Source organism: Ips typographus, linkage group LG14, assembly GCF_016097725.1.
Source record: "Ips typographus isolate SLU linkage group LG14, UJ_Ityp_2.0, whole genome shotgun sequence".
NCBI lineage: Eukaryota > Metazoa > Arthropoda > Insecta > Coleoptera > Curculionidae > Ips > Ips typographus.
Window position 1 is genome coordinate 2,514,493 of NC_138435.1, and position 22,236 is coordinate 2,536,728.

A 22,236-nucleotide genomic window follows, 5' to 3' on the forward strand; every position below is an offset into this window, starting at 1 on the left:
TTTTGTTCTGTCATCTGTCAGTGTGTGTGCTGGATCAGTTGTTGTCTTTGTCGCACTCACAGTTTTAGACAGAGTAGTCATGTCACGTGATGCTTGTATCAGTCAGGTGACCCCCACAACTTTTCTGACAGACGCCATTTTTTCCTTTAAATCGAGGTTATGCGAGTTTTCAGTGTTTTCCCATTAAAACACTAAAGAAAATCAGTGTTTTTGGGCAAAATAGCATGCTTTTTAGTGCTAATCTACTGTCCAGATCAACTAGACTTGTATTCGAGCGGGTTAGCACAGTTTTCTACGCCGGGAACGGTTCGTGCAGGTGGTTGACCACAAACTTGGCCAGGTAAGCCTGAAAACCACCTAAAATCACTTGTAAATTGAGTGTTTTATTAACAAATCACTTAATCGTGTGGCTACACTGCTTTCGAACCACTCCAAACAGCTAATTTGCATGTCAATCACCTTAAAACCTTGCCCCGAGCACAGAGGTGAGTATCACAAACAATCAGACAACAAACGTTGCAAAAAAAGCGTTTTCTGTAATACACCAGGTGTGCAGGAGGTTTCAGGGGGCTGCACTAGTGTTGTGGGAAGGTTTTGAGGTGAAAAACCTTCAAAAATAGCCCTAAAACTTGCAAAATGTGATAATCTGATTGTAAGGTGTTTACGAGTCTTTGAAAGTGACTAAAACACCTAAAAACATGGGAATTATACCACTTGGGGGGCTAAAATCCAACCAACTGGGCCACTTTTGGTTTTTCTCACCTTTTTGAGGTTTAAAGTCACTTGGGGTGGTTCAAATTTTGCGGTTAGATTGAAAATTGACTGAATTCAGGCAAAAAGCTGTATATTGGACTTTTTGGCTGTAGGTTACCATTCAAGGCTGTTTAAACTTAGTAACTGGCTTTAATGTTCCTAAAATAGATCAAATTTCCATTGCAGCATTGAAAAACAATCGAATTACCAACTAATTTAACATACATTTGCTTTAAATCCACACAAAGTCTGGTTATCAGCCTGATAAGCAGGATGAAATCAACTTTTATCGCATTTTTAGTGATTTTTCACTTTTTTTCCAGCATTATGAGCAAAAAGACTGCTTTGAGTTCGCTGGATCCCAGCTCCTACGCCAGACCTGGTGTGTATTGATTTTTTTCGTTTTTTTCCTGGTTTCAAGTTGGTTTTTTCCCTTAGAACTGGCCAAAGTGACCCAGATAAGCGTTAATTTGAGTGTGAATTTTGATAAAAAAATTTTCTCCGGAACCACCCAGCTTACTGTAGAGAAAATCGATGACACAGTGGGGGAAATTGTAAATTTTCAAAGAAAAAACCATTTTCAGGGTTGATTTGTGGTTTTTCCTGCAGGTTTTGGACAGTTTAAACCTGAAAATCAGCAAAATTTACAATGTTGCCACTAACGACACTTTGGAGTTTACTCTAGGGGATTCCATACCGGAATACGGATCAAAACTGACAGTTCAACTGCCTGAAAATGGAGGAAACAGGTTTTTGGGTGGTTTTTGCTGGATTTTTGGCCTTACAGTGGGTTTTTCAGCTGTACAATTGGAATTGAGTACGAAACCAGCCCGGACGCCACTGGATTGCAGTGGATCACCCCCAAAGCGACAGCTGGGAAGAAGTTACCGTTGGTTTTCAGTCAATTTCAGCCCACCCATGCCAGATCCGTTATTCCCTGTCAGGATACTCCAGGAGTCAAGGCTCCGTACACGGCAACGGTGAGTTGTTTGTTTGCAATTTTAAGCCTCAAATCCAATTTTTTTGCCTGGTTTATCAGTCCGGTTTTGTTGAGAAGAAAATTTCCTACAATTTCCTTTTTTTTGGGCATTTTTAGCTCTAAAAATAACAGAGATATGAAGCGATTTGTGTTTGTGAATTTTTCTAGGGCGTCTCCGCGGTTTTTCGCTCAGAACTCCTGTCCGAGACCAGATACGCTAAAAGCGTATTCTTTCTTTTTTGTAGAGGATGAAATTTCCTACAATTTCCTTTTTTTAGAAAATTTTTAGCTCTAAAAATAGCGGAGATGTATAGCAAGTTGTGTGGTAGGCTCAATGGTTTAGTAGTGCCTTGTTTTTGAGCTTCAGGATGATTATTTTGACAGTTGTCACGTGACTGTCTAAGTAAATAGTGTTCTAAGATCATGTGACAACTGTCATTGAGGTCAAAACTGTCAAAATTTGTTCAGAAACTGTAAAAATTACAGTTTTGTAGAGTTTTCTTGCTGTACTTGAGATTAGCCAGGTTTTTGCGCACCAGGATAATTATTTTGACAGTTGTCACGTGACTGTCTAAGTAAATAGTGTTCTAAGATCATGTGACAACTGTCATTGACGTCAAAACTGTCAAAATTTGTTCAGAAACTGTCAAAAATACAGTTTTGTGGATTTTTTGCTGTACTTGAGATTAGCCAAGTTTTTGAGCTCCAGGATGATTATTTTGACAATTGTCACGTGACTGTCTTAGTAAATAATGTTCTAAGATCACGTGCCAACTGTCATTAACGTCAAAACTGTCAAAATTTGTTCAGAAACAATAAAAATCTCAGTTTTGTAGAGTTTTCTTGCAGTACTTGAGATTAGACAGGTTTTTGAGCTCCAGGATGATTATTTTGACAGTTGTCACGTGACTGTCTTAGTAAATAGTGTTCTAAGATCACGTGACAACTGTCATTGACGTCAAAACTGACAAAATTGGTTCAGAAACAATAAAAATCTCAGTTTTGTAGAGTTTTCTTGCTGTACTTGAGATTAGCCAGGTTTTTGCGCACCAGGATAATTATTTTGACAGTTGTCACGTGACTGTCTAAGTAAATAGTGTTCTAAGATCATGTGACAACTGTCATTAACGTCAAAACTGACAAAATTGGTTCAGAAACAATAAAAATCTCAGTTTTGTAGAGTTTTCTTGCTGTACTTGAGATTAGACAGGTTTTTGAGCTCCAGGATAATTATTTTGACAGTTGTCACGTGACTGTCTTAGTAAATAATGTTCTAAGATCACGTGCCAACTGTCATTAACGTCAAAACTGTCAAAATTTGTTCAGAAACAATAAAAATCTCAGTTTTGTAGAGTTTTCTTGCAGTACTTGAGATTAGACAGGTTTTTGAGCTCCAGGATGATTATTTTGACAGTTGTCACGTGACTGTCTTAGTAAATAGTGTTCTAAGATCACGTGACAACTGTCATTGACGTCAAAACTGACAAAATTGGTTCAGAAACAATAAAAATCTCAGTTTTGTAGAGTTTTCTTGCTGTACTTGAGATTAGCCAGGTTTTTGCGCACCAGGATAATTATTTTGACAGTTGTCACGTGATTGTCTAAGTAAATAGTGTTCTAAGATCATGTGACAACTGTCATTAACGTCAAAACTGTCAAAATTTGTTCAGAAACTGTCAAAAATACAGTTTTGTGGAGTTTTCTTGCTGTACTTGAGATTAGCCAGGTTTTTGAGCTCCAGGATGATTATTTTGACAATTGTCACGTGACTGTCTTAGTAAATAGTGTTCTAAGATCACGTGCCAACTGTCATTGACGTCAAAACTGTCAAAATTTGTTCAGAAACTGTCAAAAATACAGTTTTGTAGAGTTTTCTTGCTGTACTTGAGATTAGCCAGGTTTTTGCGCACCAGGATAATTATTTTGACAGTTGTCACGTGACTGTCTAAGTAAATAGTGTTCTAAGATCATGTGACAACTGTCATTGACGTCAAAACTGTCAAAATTTGTTCAGAAACTGTCAAAAATACAGTTTTGTGGATTTTTTGCTGTACTTGAGATTAGCCAAGTTTTTGAGCTCCAGGATGATTATTTTGACAATTGTCACGTGACTGTCTTAGTAAATAATGTTCTAAGATCACGTGCCAACTGTCATTAACGTCAAAACTGTCAAAATTTGTTCAGAAACAATAAAAATCTCAGTTTTGTAGAGTTTTCTTGCAGTACTTGAGATTAGACAGGTTTTTGAGCTCCAGGATGATTATTTTGACAGTTGTCACGTGACTGTCTTAGTAAATAGTGTTCTAAGATCACGTGACAACTGTCATTGACGTCAAAACTGACAAAATTGGTTCAGAAACAATAAAAATCTCAGTTTTGTAGAGTTTTCTTGCTGTACTTGAGATTAGCCAGGTTTTTGCGCACCAGGATAATTATTTTGACAGTTGTCACGTGACTGTCTAAGTAAATAGTGTTCTAAGATCATGTGACAACTGTCATTAACGTCAAAACTGTCAAAATTTGTTCAGAAACTGTCAAAAATACAGTTTTGTGGAGTTTTCTTGCTGTACTTGAGATTAGCCAGGTTTTTGAGCTCCAGGATGATTATTTTGACAATTGTCACGTGACTGTCTTAGTAAATAGTGTTCTAAGATCACGTGCCAACTGTCATTGACGTCAAAACTGTCAAAATTTGTTCAGAAACTGTCAAAAATACAGTTTTGTGGATTTTTTGCTGTACTTGAGATTAGCCAAGTTTTTGAGCTCCAGGATGATTATTTTGACAGTTGTCACGTGACTGTCTAAGTAAATAGTGTTCTAAGATCATGTGACAACTGTCATTGACGTCAAAACTGTCAAAATTTGTTCAGAAACTGTCAAAAATACAGTTTTGTGTATTTTTTGCTGTACTTGAGATTAGCCAAGTTTTTGAGCTCCAGGATGATTATTTTGACAATTGTCACGTGACTGTCTTAGTAAATAATGTTCTAAGATCACGTGCCAACTGTCATTAACGTCAAAACTGTCAAAATTTGTTCAGAAACAATAAAAATCTCAGTTTTGTAGAGTTTTCTTGCAGTACTTGAGATTAGACAGGTTTTTGAGCTCCAGGATGATTATTTTGACAGTTGTCACGTGACTGTCTAAGTAAATAGTGTTCTAAGATCATGTGACAAGTGTCATTGACGTCAAAACTGTCAAAATTTGTTCAGAAACGATAAGAATCACAGTTTTGTTGAATTTTCTTGCTGTACTTGAGATTAGCCAGGTTTTTGAGCTCCAGGATGAATATTTTGACAGTTGTCACGTGACTGTCTTAGTAAATAGTGTTCTAAAATCACGTGACAACTGTCATTGACGTCAAAAGTGTCAAACTTGGTCCAGAAACGATAAGAATCACAGTTTTGTTGAATTTTCTTGCTGTACTTGAGATTAGACAGGTTTTTGAAGTCTAAGATAATTATTTGACAGTTGTCATGTGACAGTCTAAGTAAATAGTGTTCTAGGATCACGTGACAACTGTCGATAAAGTCAAAACTGTCAAAATTTGTTCAGAAACTGTAAAAATTACAGTTTTGTAGAGTTTTCTTGCTGTACTTGAGATTAGCCAGGTTTTTGCGCACCAGGATAATTATTTTGACAGTTGTCACGTGACTGTCTAAGTAAATAGTGTTCTAAGATCATGTGACAACTGTCATTGACGTCAAAACTGTCAAAATTTGTTCAGAAACTGTCAAAAATACAGTTTTGTGGATTTTTTGCTGTACTTGAGATTAGCCAAGTTTTTGAGCTCCAGGATGATTATTTTGACAATTGTCACGTGACTGTCTTAGTAAATAATGTTCTAAGATCACGTGCCAACTGTCATTAACGTCAAAACTGTCAAAATTTGTTCAGAAACAATAAAAATCTCAGTTTTGTAGAGTTTTCTTGCAGTACTTGAGATTAGACAGGTTTTTGAGCTCCAGGATGATTATTTTGACAGTTGTCACGTGACTGTCTTAGTAAATAGTGTTCTAAGATCACGTGACAACTGTCATTGACGTCAAAACTGACAAAATTGGTTCAGAAACAATAAAAATCTCAGTTTTGTAGAGTTTTCTTGCTGTACTTGAGATTAGTCAGGTTTTTGCGCACCAGGATAATTATTTTGACAGTTGTCACGTGACTGTCTAAGTAAATAGTGTTCTAAGATCATGTGACAACTGTCATTAACGTCAAAACTGTCAAAATTTGTTCAGAAACTGTCAAAAATACAGTTTTGTGGAGTTTTCTTGCTGTACTTGAGATTAGCCAGGTTTTTGAGCTCCAGGATGATTATTTTGACAATTGTCACGTGACTGTCTTAGTAAATAGTGTTCTAAGATCACGTGCCAACTGTCATTGACGTCAAAACTGTCAAAATTTGTTCATAAACTAGAAAAATCGCAGTTTTGTAGAGTTTTCTTGCTGTATTTGAGATTAGCCAAGTTTTTGAGCTCCAGGATGATTATTTTGACAGTTGTCACGTGACTGTCTAAGTAAATAGTGTTCAAGGGTCATGTGACAACTGTCATTGACGTCAAAACTGTCAAAATGTCTTCAGAAACAGTAAAAATCTTAGTTTTGTAGAGTTTTCTTGCAGTATTTGAGATTACAGGTTTTTTAGACAGGTTTTTGAGCTCCAGGATAAATATTTTGACAGTTGTCACGTGACTGTCTAAGTAAATAGTGTTCTAGGATCACGTGACAACTGTCATTAACGTCAAAACTGTCAAGATTTGTTCAAAAATGGGAAGAATCGCAGTTTTGTAGAATTTTCTTGCTGTACGTGAGATTAGACAGGTTTTTGAAGTCCAAGATAATTATTTTGACAGTTGTCATGTGACAGTCTAAGTAAATAGTGTTCTAGGATCACGTGACAACTGTCATTAACGTCAAAATTGTCAAAATTTGTTCAGAAACTGTAAAAATTACAGTTTTGTAGAGTTTCCTTGCAGTACTTGATACTGGACAGGTTTTTGAGCTTCAGGATGATTATTTTGACAGTTGTCACGTGACTGTCTTAGTAAATAGTGTTCTAGGATCACGTGACAACTGTCATTAGCGTCAAAAACGGTTATTTTGACAGTTACAAGGTGATTATGATCAGTTTTTTGACAGATATCGGCACCGCACGAATTCACGGTCCTAATGTCCGCCATTCGGGACGGCACCAAGGAGTTCCACGGCGGCAAACTGTCCCATTTTGTGCAAAAAGTACCGATCCCCTCCTATTTGATCGCAATCGCCGTGGGGGCGCTGGTGTCGCGACCCATCGGTCCTAGATCGCACGTCTGGTAAGTAAACCCACTAAATTTGTTGCACCGTTGCCAAACTGACCGATTTGTCCAAATTTTGCCTGGAAAATACTTAGAAACGCTCAAAATCGTTTCAGCAACGTTGCCAAATCGAACATTCGCTAATTTAGTATCGTGCAGTGTTGGCAAATTGTTTGATTTTCATTGAAACTATTTGGGGAAACGACGAATCTGCGCGGTTGCCAAACTGACCGATTTGTCCTATTTAATTTTTTTTTGGTTAGCGCTGTTGCCAAATTGTCACTAAATTAGTTGTTGCACCGTTGCCAAACTGACCGATTTGTCCTAATTTACGATAAGATTTTTGGCACCAATCATTTTCCAAATTTAGCACCGAAATGTTGCCAAATTTCGTATTTGTCTGGAATATATTAAGAAACGATCAAAATTGCAACGTTGCCAAATCGAATATTTGGGTTCCTAATTTAGTAATGTTGGCAGATTGTTTGATTTTCATTGAACTGACCGATTTTAATTTTTTGGTTTGCGCTGTTGCCACATTGTCTGCGTTTTCCAGGGCGGAAAAGGAGCTGATCGAGGAAAGCGCCTACGAATTCGCCAACACCGAACACCAACTGAAAACGGCCGAAGAACTGTGCGGTCCGTACGTTTGGGGCGTTTACGATCTTCTCGTTTTGCCTCCCAGTTTTCCCTACGGAGGCATGGAAAATCCCTGCCTCACTTTCGTCACTCCCACCCTCCTGGTAAGCGTACGGTTTGAATCAAACCGGATTGCGATGACGTCACTCGAGCACGTTTACCTTAAGATTGTGTCTCTAGCGACGTCACTGTGCAATTTACTTTGGATTTTAGTGTATTTGTTTGCAGAGTTTGAAATCCAGTCTACCTAGGAAGTAGACTGGATTTTCTTGGAAATTATAAGAAAATTTGGTGTTTTTTTTTGGGTTATCGGATAGGAAATTTAATGGGGATTCCAAAAATGTGCTTAAAAATGCGATTTGGATACTATAAGTGGGTTTTACGAGCAATTTTGTCGCAGACTGTCCTTTGAAAGTGTGTTTTTTGCACTTCAAACTTTGACAGCATTTTTCTCCGAGACTGTACCAAATTTTAAAGTGTTTTTTGAGGTTATCGGATAGGAAATTTAATGAGGATTTCAAAAATGTGCTTAAAAATGTGATTTGGGCATTTTAAGTGAGTTTTACGGTCGATTTTGTCGCAGACTGTCCTTTGAAACTGTGTTTTTTGCACTTCAAACTTTGACAGCATTTTTCTCCCAGACTGTACCAAATTTTAAAGTGTTTTTTGAGGTTATCGGATAGGAAATTTAATGGGGATTCCAAAAATGTGTTTAAAAATGCGATTCGGATACTCTAAGTGGGTTTTACGAGCAATTTTGTCGCAGACTGTCCTTTCAAACTGTGTTTTTTGCACTTCAAACTTTGACAGCATTTTTCTCCCAGACTGTACCAATTTTTAAAGTGTTTTTTTAGGTTATCGGATAGGAAATTTAATGGGGATTCCAAAAATGTGTTTAAAAATGCGATTCGGATACTCTAAGTGGGTTTTACGAGCAATTTTGTCGCAGACTGTCCTTTGAAACTGTGTTTTTTGCACTTCAAACTTTGACAGCATTTTTCTCCCAGACTGTACCAATTTTTAAAGTGTTTTTTTAGGTCATCGGATAGGAAATTTAATGAGGATTCCAAAAATGTGCTTAAAAAAGCGATTCGGCCATTTTAAGTGGGTTTTACGGTCGATTTTGTCGCAGACTGTCCTTTGAAACTGTGTTTTTTGCACTTCAAACTTTGACAGCATTTTTCTCCCAGACTGTACCAAATTTTAAAGTGTTTTTTTAGGTCATCGGATAGGAAATTTAACGAGGATTCCAAAAATGTGCTTAAAAATGCGATTCGGCCATTTTAAGTGGGTTTTACGGTCGATTTTGTCGCAGACTGTCCTTTGAAACTGTGTTTTTTGCACTTCAAACTTTGACAGCATTTTTCTCCCAGACTGTACCAAATTTTAAAGTGTTTTTTTAGGTTATCGGATAGGAAATTTAATGTGGATTTCAAAAATGTGCTTAAAAATGCGATTCGGATACTCTAAGTGGGTTTTACGAGCAATTTTGTCGCCGACTGTCCTTTGAAACTGTGTTTTTTGCACTTCAAACTTTGACAGCATTTTTCTCCCAGACTGTACCAAATTTTAAAGCACTTTTTGAGGTTATCGGATAGGAAATTTAACGAGGATTCCAAAAATGTGCTTAAAAAAGCGATTCGGCCATTTTAAGTGGGTTTTACGGTCGATTTTGTCGCAGACTGTCCTTTGAAACTGTGTTTTTTGCAGTTCAAACTTTGACAGCATTTTTCTCCCAGACTGTACCAAATTTTATAGTGTTTTTTTAGGTTATCGGATAGGAAATTTAACGAGGATTCCAAAAATGTGCTTAAAAATGCGATTCGGATACTATAAGTGGGTTTTACGAGCAATTTTGTCGCAGACTGTCCTTTGAAACTGTGTTTTTTGCACTTCAAACTTTGACAGCATTTTTCTCCCAGACTCTACCAAATTTTAAAGTGTTTTTTGAGTGAGAAATGAGTGGTTTTCAAACTGTTTTTTGACATTTCTGCTTGCAGACAACCCTCAGAGTGTCACCAGTGGTTCTCAAACTGTTTTAAAACCCTCATTTTTGGAAAAAAAAATCGTTTTAATACAAAATAAGTTCAATGAGTCAAAAAAATCAGTGGTTTTCAAACTGTTTTTTAACATTTTAACTTACAGAGAACCTCTAAAGTGTTACCAGTGGTTCTCAAACTGTTTAAATCCCTCATTTCTTGACGAAATCCGTTCTAATGCAAAATTAGGTTAATTAGCATTTTATCAGTGAAATGAGTGGGAAATCAGTGGTTCTCAAACTGTTTTTTGACATTTCCACTTACAGAGAACCCCTAGAGTGTCACCAGTGGTTCTCAAACTGTTTTAAATCCCTCATTTTTGGAAAAAAAATTGTTTTTAATACAAAATAAGTTGAATGAGTGAAATGAGTGAAAAATCAGTGGTTTTCAAACTGTTTTTTGACATTTCCACTTACAGAGAACCTCTAGAGTGTCACCAGTGGTTCTCAAACTGTTTTAAATCCCTCATTTTTGGAAAAAAATTGTTTTTAATACAAAATAAGTTGAATGAGTGAAATGAGTGAAAAATCAGTGGTTTTCAAACTGTTTTTTGACATTCCAGCTTACAGAGAACCTCTAAAGTGTTACCAGTGGTTCTCAAACTGTTTTAAATCCCTCATTTTTGGAAAAAAATTGTTTTTAATACAAAATAAGTTGAATGAGTGAAATGAGTGAAAAATCAGTGGTTTTCAAACTGTTTTTTGACATTTCCACTTACAGAGAACCTCTAGAGTGTCACCAGTGGTTCTCAAACTGTCTTAAATCCCTCATTTTTTGAAAAAAAAAGCGTTCTAACACAAAATTAGGTTAATTAGCATTTTATCAGTGAAATGAGTGGGAAATCAGTGGTTCTCAAACTGTTTTTTGACATTTTAGCTTACAGAGATCCTCTAGAGTGTCACCAGTGGTTCTCAAACTGTCTAAAATCCCTCATTTTTTGAAAAAAAGCGTTCTAACACAAAATTAGGTTAATTAGAATTTTATCAGTGAAATGAGTGGGAAATCAGTGGTTTTCAAACTGTTTTTTGACATTTTAGCTTACAGAGAACCCACAGAGTGTCACCAGCGGTTCTCAAACTGTTTCAAAACCTTCATTTTGGTCAGAAAAGCGTTTTAACACAAATCATCAAGTCAGTGGTTCTCAAACGGTCTTCGACATTTAATTTGCGAAAGAGAAGCGTTCTAATACCAAAAAAAATCCATTGTAACTCGCTGTCTCTTAATCCTAGTGACGTCATCGCAATTTACATTTGATTTTTACCGTATCCGCGGTTACAGTTTGAATCAAAGTGGATTGCGATGACGTCAGCCGAGCGCCGTAGCGTTTTTGACGTCACAATGACGTGCAATTTGACAGTTGGTCGAATAATGCTTTTGCCAAGTCGTGACGTCGAAAACGCGCTGCTCATGGAGCTTGAACGAGGCCATTTTGTAACTAGTGACGTCATCGCAATCAACTTTGATTCCTGCCGTATTTTTAACGGTTTTTTTTTTCGTTTTTTTGACAGGCGGGTGACAGAAGTTTGGCAAACGTGGTGGCGCACGAGATTGCGCACAGCTGGACCGGAAACTTGATCACGAACCGGAATTTCGAGCATTTTTGGCTCAACGAAGGCTTCACCATGTTTATCGAGCGCAAAATCGTCGGGAAACTGGAATCGCCCCAAAGTCAGGATTTCCAAGCCTACACGCACGTCAGCGAACTCAACGAGACCGTAAGTGTCATTTTTGCATAATATACGGGGTGTCCCAAGCAATGTGTAGGAAAGCGGAAAAGATTCGGCAACGTTGCAACCTAACTCGGTTATTTGGACAAATATCAAAAAAGTGTACAGAAGGGAAGTTGTAGGGAATTTCATTCTCTACAAGAGTGTATTAGGGCACTTTTGCCCTAAAGGGCTTCCTTAGGGAAATATCCCCTAAAAACTGCGTTCAAGCACAAAAAAGTGCTTTGAAAGACCCTTAAAAATTTCCAACAAGCCTAACTCGGTTATTTGGACAAAAATCAAAAAAGTGTACAGAATGGAAGTTGTAGGGAATTTCATTCTCTACAAGATTGTATTAAGGTGTTTGGGCCCTTAAGGGCCTCCTTAAGGAGTTACAAGGAAAAAAGTGATTACGGGTACACCAAACTACTTTGAAGGCAGCTCCGCCATTTTGAGGAGCTTGACATTGACAGCTGTCAGTTTTACGTCAATAATACGACAGTTGGTTTGATTGTTAACCTGAGTTGAGCAAATCACGTGACAGTTGTGTCAACAAAGTGTACGATGGTCACGTGCACTGTAAAATTGTTCTCCGCTTTCTCTTCTTCTCGTTTGTCTTCTTCTTTTTCCTTCTACTTCCTTGTCTTGAAGGTGAAAGCAAACTTTGACAGACGACGTTAATCACTCGGTGTGTGCGAAAACAAAATGGCGGACAATTTGACGTTTTTGAAGTTACTAAATGTCAAATTAAAAAAAAAACAAAAAACAGTTGTTATAAAAATGTCAAAAGTTTAATAAAAACAAAATGACGGACAATTTGACGTTTGTGAAGTTTCTAAATGTCAAATTTAAAAAACAAAAGACAGTTGTTATAAAAATGTCAAAAGTTTAATAAAAACAAAATGACGGACAATTTGACGTTTCTAAAGTTTCTAAATGTCAAATTGAACAAAACAAAAGACAGTTGTTTTAAAAATGTCAAAATTTAAAAAAAAACAAAATGACGGACAATTTGACGTTTCTAAAGTTTCTAAATGTCAAATTGAACAAAACAAAAGACAGTTGTTTTAAAAATGTCAAAATTTAAAAAAAAAAACAAAATGACGGACAATTTGACGTTTCTGAAGTTTCTAAATGTCAAATTTAAAACAAAAGACAGTTGTTTTAAAAATGTCAAAATTAAAAAAAAAAACAAAATGACGGACAATTTGACGTTTCCGAAGTTTCTAAATGTCAAATTAAAAAATGTCAAAAATTTTAAAAACCAAATGACGGACAATTGGCTTGTCACTTCTGTCAAACTGTGTTTTGACAGATCAACTTGATGGGCCCCACGAATCCTTTGACGCAATTGGTGGTGGATTTGAATGGCGTCCATCCAGACGACGCTTTCTCTCTCGTTCCCTACGAAAAGGGCCACACCTTTTTGCGGTACTTGGAGGAGGTGGTGGGAGGTCCAAGTGAGTTCCCCCCCCTCCCTGCAAAAAAAAATTGAAATTTTTTTGACTTTTGACAGCAAAAATGGAGCCATTTTTACGCGCCTACTTTGACACTTTCAAGTACAAAAGCATCGACAGTGACGCGTTCAGAAAGTACTTTGAAGGGTACTTTACCGCAGAATTGACGGGGAAAATGGTGGATTGGAACGCCTGGTTGTACACTCCCGGAATGCCACCTGTCATTCCAAACTATGACAGATCGTTAGCTGTCATTTGCGACGAAATCGTGGAACGATTTCTGACGTGGAACGGAACGGAACCGTTCCCCATCACGTCAAACGAAACAGACAAACTAACCACGGCGCAGGTAGGACGCAACGTCATCAGTTTGACATTTGACAGCTGTCAAAATTTGACGTTAAATTTTTTTTTTTTTAATTTATCTTTACCTGAGTTTCAAGTGTTTTTTATGTCATTGGATGGGAAATTTAATGAGGATTCCAGAAAAAGTTAAAACTGTCATTTTCTCACTCCAAATGGGTTTTTTAGGCAATTTTGTCCCTGACTGTCCTTTCAAACTGTGTTTCTGACAGTTCAAATTTTGACACCACTTTTCTCCCTGACTGTACTTGATTTTGTAGTTTTTTTTATGTCGTTAGATAGGAAATTTAATGAAGATTCCAAAAATGTGCTTAAAACAGTCATTTTCCTACTCAAAGTAGGTTTTACAAGCGATTTTGTCCCTGACTGTCTTTGAAAACTGTCTTTTTGGCAATTCAAACTTTGACATCACTTTTCTCCCTTACTGTACTCAATTTTTTATTGTTTTTTATGTCATTAGATGGGAAATTTAATGGGGATTCCAAAAATGTGCTTAAAACTGTCATTTTCTCACTCCAAGTGGGTTTTACAGGCGATTTTGTCCCTGACTGTCCTTTCAAATTGTGTTTCTGACAGTTCAAATTTTGACACCACTTTTCTCGCTGACTTTACCTGATTTTGAAGTGTTTTTTTATGTCATTGGATGTGCAATTTAATGAGGATTCCAAAAATGTGCTTAAAACTGTCATTTTCTCACTCCAAATGGGTTTTTTAGGCAATTTTGTACCTGACTGTCTTTTCAAACTGTGTTTCTGATAGTTTAAATTTTGACCCCACTTTTCTCGCTGACTGTACTCAATTTTTTAGTGTTTCTTATGTCATTGGATAGGAAATTTAATGAGGATTCCAAAAATGTGCTTAAAACTGTCATTTTCTCACTCCAAGTGGGTTTTTTTAGGTGATTTTGTCACTGACTGTCTTTTCAAACTGTGTTTCTGACAGTTCAAATGTTGACACCACTTTTCTCCCTGACTGTACTTGATATTGTAGTTTTTTTTATGTCGTTAGATAGGAAATTTAATGAAGATTCCAAAAATGTGCTTAAAACAGTCATTTTCCTACTCGAAGTAGGTTTTACAAGCGATTTTGTCCCTGACTGTCTTTGAAAACTGTCTTTTTGGCAATTCAAACTTTGACATCACTTTTCTCCCTTACTGTACTCAATTTTTTTGTGTTTTTTATGTCGTTAGATAGGAAATTTAATGGGGATTCCAAAAATGTGCTTAAAACTGTCATTTTCTCACTCCAAGTGGGTTTTACAGGCGATTTTGTCCCTGACTGTCCTTTCGAACTGTGTTTCTGACAGTTCATATTTTGACCCCACTTTTCTCGCTGACTGTACTCAATTTTTTAGTGTCTCTTATGTCATTGGATAGGAAATTTAATGGGGATTCCAAAAATGTGCTTAAAACTGTCATTTTCTCACTCCAAGTGTGTTTTACAGGCGATTTTGTCCCTGACTATTCTTCCAAACTGTGTTTCTGACAGTTCAAATTTTGACACCACTTTTCTCCCTGACTGTACTTGATATTGTAGTTTTTTTTATGTCGTTAGATAGGAAATTTAATGAAGATTCCAAAAATGTGCTTAAAACAGTCATTTTCCTACTCAAAGTAGGTTTTACAAGCGATTTTGTCCCTGACTGTCTTTGAAAACTGTCTTTTTGGCAATTCAAACTTTGACATCACTTTTCTCCCTTACTGTACTCAATTTTTTATTGTTTTTTATGTCATTAGATGGGAAATTTAATGGGGATTCCAAAAATGTGCTTAAAACTGTCATTTTCTCACTCCAAGTGGGTTTACAGGCGATTTTGTCCCTGACTGTCCTTTCAAATTGTGTTTCTGACAGTTCAAATTTTGACACCACTTTTCTCGCTGACTTTACCTGATTTTGAAGTGTTTTTTTATGTCATTGGATGGGCAATTTAATGGGGATTCCAAAAATGTGCTTAAAACTGTCATTTTCTCACTCCAAATGGGTTTTTTAGGCAATTTTGTACCTGACTGTCTTTTCAAACTGTGTTTCTGATAGTTTAAATTTTGACCCCACTTTTCTCCCTGACTTTACTCAATTTTTTATTGTTTTTTATGTCATTAGATGGGAAATTTAATGGGGATTCCAAAAATGTGCTTAAAACTGTCATTTTCTCACTCCAAATGGGTTTTTTAGGCAATTTTGTCTCTAACTGTCCTTTCAAACTGTGTTTCTGACAGTTTAAATTTTGACGCCACTTTTCTCCCTGACTTTACCAGATTTTAAAGTGTTTTTTATGTCATTGGATGGGCAATTTAATGGGGATTCCAAAAATGTGCTTAAAACTGTCATTTTCTCACTCCAAATGGGTTTTACAGGCGATTTTGTACCTGACTGTCTTTTCAAACTGTGTTTCTGATAGTTTAAATTTTGACCCCACTTTTCTCCCTGACTTTACTCAATTTTTTATTGTTTTTTATGTCATTAGATGGGAAATTTAATGGGGATTCCAAAAATGTGCTTAAAACTGTCATTTTCTCACTCCAAATGGGTTTTTTAGGCAATTTTGTCTCTAACTGTCCTTTCAAACTGTGTTTCTGACAGTTTAAATTTTGACGCCACTTTTCTCCCTGACTTTACCAGATTTTAAAGTGTTTTTTATGTCATTGGATGGGCAATTTAATGGGGATTCCAAAAATGTGCTTAAAACTGTCATTTTCTCACTCCAAATGGGTTTTACAGGCGATTTTGTCCCTGACTGTCCTTTCAAACTGTGTTTCTGATAGTTTAAATTTTGACCCCACTTTTCTCGCTGACTGTACTCAATTTTTTAGTGTTTCTTATGTCATTGGATAGGAAATTTAATGAGGATTCCAAAAATGTGCTTAAAACTGTCATTTTCTCACTCCAAGTGGGTTTTACAGGCGATTTTGTCCCTGACTGTCCTTTCGAACTGTGTTTCTGATAGTTTAAATTTTGACACCGCTTTTCTCCCCGACTATACCAGATTTTAAAGTGTTTTTTATGTCATTGGATGGGCAATTTAATGAGGATTCCAAAAATGTGCTTAAAACTGTCATTTTCTCACTCCAAGTGGGTTTTTTTAGGTGATTTTGTCACTGACTGTCTTTTCAAACTGTGTTTCTGACAGTTCAAATGTTGACACCACTTTTCTCCCTGACTGTACTTGATATTGTAGTTTTTTTTATGTCGTTAGATAGGAAATTTAATGAAGATTCCAAAAATGTGCTTAAAACAGTCATTTTCCTACTCGAAGTAGGTTTTACAAGCGATTTTGTCCCTGACTGTCTTTGAAAACTGTCTTTTTGGCAATTCAAACTTTGACATCACTTTTCTCCCTTACTGTACTCAATTTTTTTGTGTTTTTTATGTCGTTAGATAGGAAATTTAATGGGGATTCCAAAAATGTGCTTAAAACTGTCATTTTCTCACTCCAAATGGGTTTTACAGGCGATTTTGTCCCTGACTGTCCTTTCGAACTGTGTTTCTGATAGTTTAAATTTTGACACCGCTTTTCTCCCCGACTATACCAGATTTTAAAGTGTTTTTTATGTCATTGGATAGGAAATTTAATGGGGATTCCAAAAATGTGCTTAAAACTGTCATTTTCTCACTCCAAATGGGTTTTACAGGCGATTTTGTCCCTGACTGTCCTTTCGAACTGTGTTTCTGATAGTTTAAATTTTGACACCGCTTTTCTCCCCGACTATACCAGATTTTAAAGTGTTTTTTATGTCATTGGATGGGCAATTTAATGAGGATTCCAAAAATGTGCTTAAAACTGTCATTTTCTCACTCCAAGTGGGTTTTTTTAGGTGATTTTGTCACTGACTGTCTTTTCAAACTGTGTTTCTGACAGTTCAAATGTTGACACCACTTTTCTCCCTGACTGTACTTGATATTGTAGTTTTTTTTATGTCGTTAGATAGGAAATTTAATGAAGATTCCAAAAATGTGCTTAAAACAGTCATTTTCCTACTCGAAGTAGGTTTTACAAGCGATTTTGTCCCTGACTGTCTTTGAAAACTGTCTTTTTGGCAATTCAAACTTTGACATCACTTTTCTCCCTTACTGTACTCAATTTTTTTGTGTTTTTTATGTCGTTAGATAGGAAATTTAATGGGGATTCCAAAAATGTGCTTAAAACTGTCATTTTCTCACTCCAAGTGGGTTTTACAGGCGATTTTGTCCCTGACTGTCCTTTCGAACTGTGTTTCTGACAGTTCATATTTTGACCCCACTTTTCTCGCTGACTGTACTCAATTTTTTAGTGTCTCTTATGTCATTGGATAGGAAATTTAATGGGGATTCCAAAAATGTGCTTAAAACTGTCATTTTCTCACTCCAAGTGTGTTTTACAGGCGATTTGGTCCCTGACTGTTCTTCCAAACTGTGTTTCTGACAGTTCAAATTTTGACACCACTTTTCTCCCTGACTGTACTTGATTTTGTAGTTTTTTTTATGTCATTAGATAGGAAATGTAATGAGGATTTCAAAAATGTGCTTAAAACAGTCATTTTCCTACTCAAAGTAGGTTTTACAAGCGATTTTGTCGCTGACTGTCTTTGAAAACTGTCATTTTGGCAGTTCAAACTTTGACATCACTTTTCTCCCTTACTGTACTCAATTTTTTTGTGTTTTTTAAGTCGTTAGATAGGAAATTTAATGAAGATTCCAAAAATGTGCTTAAAACTGTCATTTTCTCACTCCAAGTGGGTTTTTTTAGGTGATTTTGTCACTGACTGTCTTTTCAAACTGTGTTTCTGGCAGTTCAAACTTTGACCCCACTTTTCTCGCTGACTGTACTCAATTTTTTAGTGTTTCTTATGTCATTGGATGGGCAATTTAATGAGGATTCCAAAAATGTGCTTAAAACTGTCATTTTCTCACTCCAAGTGGGTTTTACAGGCGATTTTGTCCCTGACTGTCCTTTCAAACTGTGTTTCTGGCAGTTTAAATTTTGACCCCACTTTTCTCGCTGACTGTACTCAATTTTTTAGTGTTTCTTATGTCATTGGATAGGAAATTTAATGGGGATTCCAAAAATGTGCTTAAAACTGTCATTTTCTCACTCCAAGTGGGTTTTACAGGCGATTTTGTCCCTGACTGTCCTTTCAAATTGTGTTTCTGACAGTTCAAATTTTGACACCACTTTTCTCGCTGACTTTACCTGATTTTGAAGTGTTTTTTTATGTCATTGGATGTGCAATTTAATGAGGATTCCAAAAATGTGCTTAAAACTGTCATTTTCTCACTCCAAATGGGTTTTTTAGGCAATTTTGTACCTGACTGTCTTTTCAAACTGTGTTTCTGATAGTTTAAATTTTGACCCCACTTTTCTCCCTGACTTTACTCAATTTTTTATTGTTTTTTATGTCATTAGATGGGAAATTTAATGAGGATTCCAAAAATGTGCTTAAAACAGTCATTTTCCTACTCGAAGTAGGTTTTACAAGCGATTTTGTCCCTGACTGTCTTTGAAAACTGTCTTTTTGGCAGTTCAAACTTTGACATCACTTTTCTCCCTTACTGTACTCAATTTTTTTGTGTTTTTTATGTCGTTAGATAGGAAATTTAATGAGGATTCCAAAAATGTGCTTAAAACTGTCATTTTCTCACTCCAAGTGTGTTTTACAGGCGATTTTGTCCCTGACTGTCCTTTCAAATTGTGTTTCTGACAGTTCAAATTTTGACACCACTTTTCTCGCTGACTTTACCTGATTTTGAAGTGTTTTTTTATGTCATTAGATGGGAAATTTAATGGGGATTCCAAAAATGTGCTTAAAACTGTCATTTTCTCACTCCAAATGGGTTTTACAGGCGATTTTGTCCCTGACTGTCCTTTCAAACTGTGTTTCTGACAGTTTAAATTTTGACACCACTTTTCTCCCTGACTGTACTTGATATTGTAGTTTTTTTTATGTCGTTAGATAGGAAATTTAATGAAGATTCCAAAAATGTGCTTAAAACAGTCATTTTCCTACTCGAAGTAGGTTTTACAAGCGATTTTGTCCCTGACTGTCTTTGAAAACTGTCTTTTTGGCAGTTCAAACTTTGACATCACTTTTCTCCCTTACTGTACTCAATTTTTTTGTGTTTTTTATGTCGTTAGATAGGAAATTTAATGAAGATTCCAAAAATGTGCTTAAAACTGTCATTTTCTCACTCCAAATGGGTTTTACAGGCGATTTTGTCCCTGACTGTCCTTTCGAACTGTGTTTCTGACAGTTCATATTTTGACCCCACTTTTCTCGCTGACTGTACTCAATTTTTTAGTGTCTCTTATGTCATTGGATAGGAAATTTAATGGGGATTCCAAAAATGTGCTTAAAACTGTCATTTTCTCACTCCAAGTGTGTTTTACAGGCGATTTTGTCCCTGACTATTCTTCCAAACTGTGTTTCTGACAGTTCAAATTTTGACACCACTTTTCTCCCTGACTGTACTTGATTTTGTAGTTTTTTTTATGTCGTTAGATAGGAAATTTAATGAAGATTCCAAAAATGTGCTTAAAACAGTCATTTTCCTACTCAAAGTAGGTTTTACAAGCGATTTTGTCCCTGACTGTCTTTGAAAACTGTCTTTTTGGCAATTCAAACTTTGACATCACTTTTCTCCCTTACTGTACTCAATTTTTTATTGTTTCTTATGTCATTGGATAGGAAATTTAATGAGGATTCCAAAAATGTGCTTAAAACTGTCATTTTCTCACTCCAAATGGGTTTTACAGGCGATTTTGTCCCTGACTGTCCTTTCAAACTGTGTTTCTGGCAGTTTAAATTTTGACCCCACTTTTCTCGCTGACTGTACTCAATTTTTTAGTGTTTCTTATGTCATTGGATAGGAAATTTAATGGGGATTCCAAAAATGTGCTTAAAACTGTCATTTTCTCACTCCAAGTGGGTTTTACAGGCGATTTTGTCCCTGACTGTCCTTTCAAATTGTGGTTCTGACAGTTTAAACTTTGACACCCCTTTTCTCCCTGACTGTACCGAATTTTGTAGGGTATTTTCATGTTGTCAGATGGGAAATTTAATGAGGATTCCAAAAATGTGCTTAAAACTGTCATTTTATCACTCCAAATGGGTTTTTTAGGCAATTTTGTAACTGACTGTCCTTCCAAACTGTGTTTCTGACAGTTCAAATTTTGATACCACTTATTTTTATTTTTTTATTAATTTTTTATTTTAATTTTCTTTTAATTTTTATTTTTTTTAAATTTTTTTTTTATTTTTTTTTCTGTGTCTCAAGTAGGACGCAACGTCATCAGTTTGACATTTGACAGCTGTCAAAATTGACGTTGAATTTTTTTTTTAATTTTTTTTTTCTAATTTTTTTTTATTCTATTTTTTTTCATTTTCTTTATTATTATTTTGTTTTTATTTAATTTTTTTTCATTTATTTTTTATTTTATTTTTTTTTCTATTTTATATTATATTTTCTAGACAATTTACGTGCTACAAAAATTGACGGAAAGCACCGACGGTCAGCCGATCGTCAAACTCGAACGTTTGCAACGAGTGTTCCGATTGGACGCGGTGCAGAATGCGGAAATTAAATTTCGCTGGTTGCGCGTGTGCCTGAAAGCGCGCTGGCACGACAAACTGGACGACGTCCTTCGCTGGTTGAACGTGATTGGTCGAATGAAATTCGTCCGGCCCTTGTACCGCGATCTGTACGCTTGGGAGGACGTCCGGACAAGGGCCGTGGACAATTTCAAGGCGAACCGTCCAAATATGATGCACGTGTCCGCTTACACGTTGGCCAAAGATTTGCATTTGGACGATTAGAGAAGAAGAGCAGAAAATTGTCTTCAGAATAACCTAAAAAACCAAAAAAAAATGACAGTTGACATTTGACACTTGTTTGTTTTCTTTTTTACGATAATTGTCCTTTCCGCGCATACGTTTGACGTGCGTCAGTTCTGTCAAAGATTGACATTTAGACAGATTAGAGAAGAAGAGAAGAGAAGGAGAAAGTTGTTGTATTTTTTAACCTAAAAAACGAAATTTCAAAATGACAGTTGACATTTGACACTTGTTTGTTTTCTTTTACGACAATTGTCCTTTCCGCGTATACGTTTGACGTGTGTCAGTTCTGTCAAAGATTGACATTTAGACAGATTAGAGAAGAGAGGAAGAAAGTTGTTTTATTTTTGTCTTCAAAATAACCTAAAAAACAAAATTTTAAAATGACAGTTGACACTTATTTGTTTTCTTTTACGATAATTGTCCGTGTATATGTTTGACGTGTGTCAGTTGTGTCAAAGATTGACATTTAGACAGATTAGAGAAGAGAGGAAGAAAGTTGCTTTATTTTTATCTTCAAAATAACCTAAAAACAAAATTTTAAAATGACAGTTGACATTTGACACTTATTTGTTAACTCCCTTATTTTCAAATTTAGAGCAAAAATCACTGAAATGAAAAAGATAGAGCAGATAAAGCGCTTTCCAAAAATACCATTACATGAGTGGACCGGTTGCCCGGTTCGGCCGCTAAAGGGCGTTGAAAATTCAAACGCAAATATCTCCAAAACTAGACGAGTTAGAGGACTGGAATTTTCTATGGTGGTTAGAACGTTGAAAGGGCTAAAAATTTGTATTCTTGTCATTTTGACGTAAAACGCTTAGTTTGGGCGTAAAACGCCCAAATCCTAGACAACCTCCCTCTCCCCCTTCTAGCCCACAATGCACCAATCTGTTTAACCCTCTAAAACTCCCTTATTTTCAAATTTAGGGCAAAAATCACTGAAATGAAAAAGATAGAGCAGATAAAGCGCTTTCCAAAAATACCATTACATGAGTGGATCGGTTGCACGGTTCGGCCGCTAGAGGGCGTTGAAAATTCAAACGCAAATATCTCCAAAATTAGACGAGTTAGAGGACTGGAATTTTCTGGTGTAGTTAGGGCGTTGAAAAGGCTAAAAACTTGTATTCTTGATATTTTGACGTAAAACGCTTAGTTTGGGCGTAAAACGCCCAAACCCTAGACAACCCCCCAT

General features: G+C 36.2%; 1 protein-coding gene across 1 annotated transcript; it reads left to right on the forward strand.

Moving 5' to 3' along the window:
• Nucleotides 1-131: 131 nt before the first annotated feature.
• On the forward strand, nucleotides 132-21,092 carry LOC145737414 (leukotriene A-4 hydrolase). Its single transcript, XM_081992083.1, has 11 exons — nucleotides 132-340; nucleotides 1,077-1,135; nucleotides 1,192-1,307; nucleotides 1,363-1,502; nucleotides 1,553-1,733; nucleotides 6,875-7,050; nucleotides 7,589-7,775; nucleotides 11,219-11,425; nucleotides 12,732-12,876; nucleotides 12,933-13,222; nucleotides 20,679-21,092. Exons 1-11 carry the CDS (start codon nucleotides 225-227, stop codon nucleotides 21,021-21,023), a joined length of 1,962 nt encoding a protein of 653 aa, XP_081848209.1. The 5' UTR covers nucleotides 132-224; the 3' UTR covers nucleotides 21,024-21,092.
• Nucleotides 21,093-22,236: the final 1,144 nt, after the last annotated feature.